The sequence below is a fragment of the Nannobrachium achirus genome (genome assembly GCF_963921795.1).
Source record: "Nannobrachium achirus genome assembly, chromosome: 4".
NCBI classification, from domain to species: Eukaryota; Metazoa; Chordata; class Actinopteri; order Myctophiformes; family Myctophidae; genus Nannobrachium; species Nannobrachium achirus.
This window is the reverse complement of record NC_137813.1, coordinates 871711-876290: the sequence shown is the minus strand read 5'-3', so window position 1 is coordinate 876290 and position 4580 is coordinate 871711. Positions and strand designations below refer to the sequence as shown.

General features: G+C 47.1%; 1 protein-coding gene across 1 annotated transcript in view; it reads right to left on the bottom strand.

The window, feature by feature from the left end:
• Positions 1 to 345: 345 nt before the first annotated feature.
• The window catches only part of LOC308284259 (TANK-binding kinase 1-binding protein 1-like), a gene marked incomplete at both ends in the record, with an annotated part of 20729 nt that continues 16494 nt past the window's right edge, over positions 346 to 4580 (bottom strand). Inside the window, 4 exons of the mRNA XM_080724829.1 lie at positions 346 to 468; positions 2133 to 2243; positions 2953 to 3030; positions 4008 to 4235. Coding sequence (XP_080580955.1) covers positions 346 to 468; positions 2133 to 2243; positions 2953 to 3030; positions 4008 to 4235 — 540 coding nt within the window. The remainder of the gene's footprint in view (positions 469 to 2132; positions 2244 to 2952; positions 3031 to 4007; positions 4236 to 4580) is intronic.

Here is a 4580-nt window from a genome sequence, read left to right as displayed (position 1 = left end):
CGGTGGGGGCTCCTAACTGGGTGAGGTGAGTCAGTAGGATACAACAGTATGTCCTCCCGGTGGGGGCTCCTCACTGGGTGAGGTGAGTCAGTAGGATACAACAGTACGTCCTCCCGGTGGGGGCTCCTCACTGGGTGAGGTGAGTCAGTAGGATACAACAGTACGTCCTCCCGGTGGGGGCTCCTCACTGGCTAATAGGATGCAACAGGCTGTGTGTGGAGGATTTTATCATCATAAGGACTGAATAGGAGACAGTCGGTCAGTCAGTCAGTCACGGTCTCGGTCGGTCGGTCGGTCGGTCGGTCGGTCGGTCGGTCAGTCAGTCACGGTCAGTCGGTCGGTCGGTCAGATCTTGCTGTCCTCCAGGTGAGAGTCGATGTGTCTGATCAGAGCGTCATCAGGATATCCTGAAGGGAAGCTGAGCTGACAGAGAGGACAACTCCTGACTGGGTCTGTCTCCATCCATAACTACACACAGACAGACAGACAGACAGACAGACAGACAGACAGACAGACAGACAGACAGACAGACAGAATATTAAATTATACAACAGGTAGTTCTGACAAAGCAGTCAATCTGATAGGTTGAAATAGCTTTCTACCCGTGGTGATATTGAGCATTATGGAACGGCTCTCATCAAACATACAGTACATAATAATAGTACAGCACAGGGCATTCATCAAATATTCAAATATCAAAGCCACTATTCGACGTTGTTCACCGAAGTGAATTGTTGTTTTCTTTAAAAAATATATAGTTTATAAAGCTTGGCTAGATAGGAAGTCATAAGAAAGAGTTGTCAATGCCCCTGGTGGATGAATTTGTTAATGCTCTATACCAGGGCTTCTCAACCTTTTTAGGCTGTGACCCCCAAAATAAACATATTTGAACTGGGGTTACTTTTATTTTCAGCGTTAAATTGAGAATGTACATTTGGTGTACATGAAACAAAATATAATATCCTACAAAAAAAATCACATGCCAGCAGAAATAGGCTATGCCTCTCAACTGAGTTTTATGTTTTATTTCTAAAAGGTTGACATTTTCTTTAGTAAACATCTGTGATCCTAATATAAAGTTAAACAAAGAAGAAAATTATCATCTGTTAAGGACATTTGATCGTAAAATTATAACTTTGCTTGTAACTTCTTGTAACTTTTTGTATCTCAGTTACTTGACGAGTTACAGAAATATGAATGTAACTCAGTTACCAGCAAGTTACATCAAAATGTAACTTAATTATGTTAACTGAGTTACATGTAACTTTAACTTCCCCAACACTGCATAGGCCTGCATACAGACAGCACCCAACAGCACTGATCGCAATGCTTGCACGCTCTGCTGGCGCACAATTAGGACCAAGTTGGCACCTGGACAGAGTGCAGTCTATTTCACTGTTTCTGCAGACAATGTATTTACACTACATTATTAGACTCAGCTGAAGCTGACATTGTGCCCTGTTTGAGTGATTTCTGGAGGGGAGGGACTTTGACGGCACAGATTGGTTATTTGTTAAACCCACCCCCACCCCCACCACTAATTGGAGGAGCCGTCATTTCGGCTCCAGAAATCACTTATTATAATTTTTTTATCCCACAACCCATTTTTTCACCCAGTGCCAATTGCCTATGTAATCCTGGGCTCTGCTCTCCCTCTGCCAACCTGGGGAGACAACAGACTGACCTCATGCTTCCTATGCATGAGGAGGCCAAGTTGCTTCTTTTCACCTGACAGTGGAGATTTCCCTGGTTTGGACGTAGCGCGTGGAAGGAACACGTTATTCCAACCAGTTCCTTTCCCCTCCATCAGGCGCCCCGGCTGGCCAGGGGGAGGCAGTATAGAGACCAGGATTACTGCATGTTTTTGTGAGGGTATCAACCCTATATGGGGAGAACATGCAAACTCCACACAGAAAGGCCCTATCGCCAACCCCACCTAGGGTGTGGGCCCTAACCCGGAGGGAGGAACACAGCCCAAGCACCCACAGCGTCCCCCGGTGGGAATCGAACCCAGGACCTTCTAGCTCTGAGGTGAAGCGCTAACCACTGCGCCACCGTGCCCCCAGAAATCACTTATTATGAACACAATTCCAGAGAGAGGGGGCGGGGCTTTATGAGTGGGCGTGGCTTACGTTGATGGAGGGCCAGGACTGAGCATGCTCAGTGCGGAGGCGGGGGGGCAGCGGGCAGCAGAGGGGCGTCGGCCCATCGGGGGGCGGGGCCAGAGATGGACACGCCCACTCCTGACAGAGAGATTATTTTGATTTTTAAAAATGTCATTAATTAAAAACATATCTATCAGATAAACCACCAAACTCACTCACTCACTCACACACTCACACACTCACTCTCTAACGCTCTAACGCTCACGCTTATCTACGTTTATCTATTCACTCGCTTCAGCAACTGATCCCAAAGTTCACATGGTATTGGCCATTAGCATTATACCAACGGTGACGGAGCCCGAATTTCATTTCTCCCAAATTAAAGCTGTTTATTAGCGTTTTCTTAGCCTGTTGTCAGGGTTACGGTCCGTTCCTCCAGGCCATGGGATCTGTGGCCCCACACACACACCCCTCTCTCTCACAGTTAGGAATGTGCATTCTCTCTCTCTCTCTCTCTCTCTCTCTCTCTCTCTCTCTCTCTCTCTCTCTCTCTCGCTTTTACCAGGTGCGTTTGATGTGTGTCTCATCTTCCAACGGGTATGAAAAAACTATGTGGAGCAAGCGCATTCATACTTCTATTCACCTAAAAGTTATTTTAAATTATTTGTATCCATCATAAATATACACTCCTCCATGAGCTGCTCCTTACATTATGATGCTCCCACATATTCTCACGCACGCACCAGCTACAGTAACTTTCCCCACAACCCACACTCTGCACATATTTTGGAGCACATATCTTCGAACGGGTAAGGTCTAGTTAATGTATGATCATCATCATCATCACCTCTTCGTCATCAGAGGGGGGAGGGGTCACCAGTGGGCTGGGCTCTGGGTGGTTGTCATGACGACTGAAATGATGCACCTGGAAGAGAGCACATGATTGGTCACTTCAACACACATGGATACAATGTTACTTAGAGAGCTCCTGATTGGTCAGTCCAACACACATGGATACAATGTTACTTAGAGAGCTCCTGATTGGTCAGTCCAACACACATGGACCAGCAGAGGGCGCCACGAGGTTCGCTCACCACTGGCATCACCGCTGGCGATGTCAGTGACATCACCACTGGTGCACACCAGGACATCACCACTGGTGCACACCAGGACATCACCACTGGTGCATACCAGGACATCACCACTGGTGCACACCAGGACATCACCACTGGTGCACACCAGGACATCACCACTGGTGCACACCAGGACATCACCACTGGTGCACACCAGGACATCACCACTGGTGCACACCAGGACATCACCACTGGTGCACACCAGGACATCACCACTGGTGCATACCAGGACATCACCACTGGTGCATACCAGGACATCACCACTGGTGCATACCAGGACATTAATGAAAGGGTTAGGACTTCATGAAGTCGACTCCCACCAGAGAAAGTCGAAGTTGAAAAATAAAATTTGTATTGTATTGTATGTATTTCTTGCAAAAATCACAAGTCGTTAATGCCCCAGTGCATACGCAGCCAAACCCAGTACTTGTGCGCTCTGCTGGTGCAAGTAATTATTACGTTATCAATATGATTAACAATTTATGTGTTACGACTGAACCCTTTTATTTTCCTACTTTAAGAAATATATTATCATTGTTTAAACAATATTTGCATACATTTTAAAACAAACAGACAAATCTAAGACATTCCATGAATATAAAAACATAATATATAATAATTAAGAAGAAGTGAAAATAGCCGATCTACAAGCTCACGACACGACACGAAGCGACATGCTGTGCACTTGCAGATCTGCTATTTTCACTAGTTTGGGAGCCGCCGGCGTAATGGATAAGTTAATAATATAAAGCTCATAATATACATTCACCAGAGGAAAGCCCAGATCTCCAAGTGCGTGATGAGGACTGCTGTTCAGGCTGCTGCCCCCCCTCCTCCTCCCCCCTCCCCCCGCCGTGGGGGTGCGTGCGGAGGCGGGGCGGGCCGGGGCCGGGCCAGGGCCTCTGGAGGGGCCGTGGCCCCCCGGTCTGGGCAGCGTGGATACGGGGTCCCTCAGCAGGCGAGCGGGGGTCCTCTGGAAGGACGCGGGGTCCAGCACCTTTCAGGACGACAAGGGGTTAATTTAAGCGATATCACACCAGAGGGTGTTTGTTGGTTACACTGTTGTTTTTGACAGCAAAGTTTCATTTAGTTTTAGTCATAGTCTTTTGAATACAATGCCATTTAGTTTTAGTCATAGTCTTTTGAATACAATGCCATTTAGTTTTAGTCATAGTCTTTTGAATACAATGCCATTTAGTTTTAGTCTTAAGGCCACTTTTAACCAAACAGATTCGTGGCCGAATCGGCGGCGGAAAGCGTCTGTTGCCGAACGGGAGCTCATCGGTAGGTTTTCGGCAGCGGGTCGGGAACGTTATCGACGGAAAACTGGAAGACTGGACTT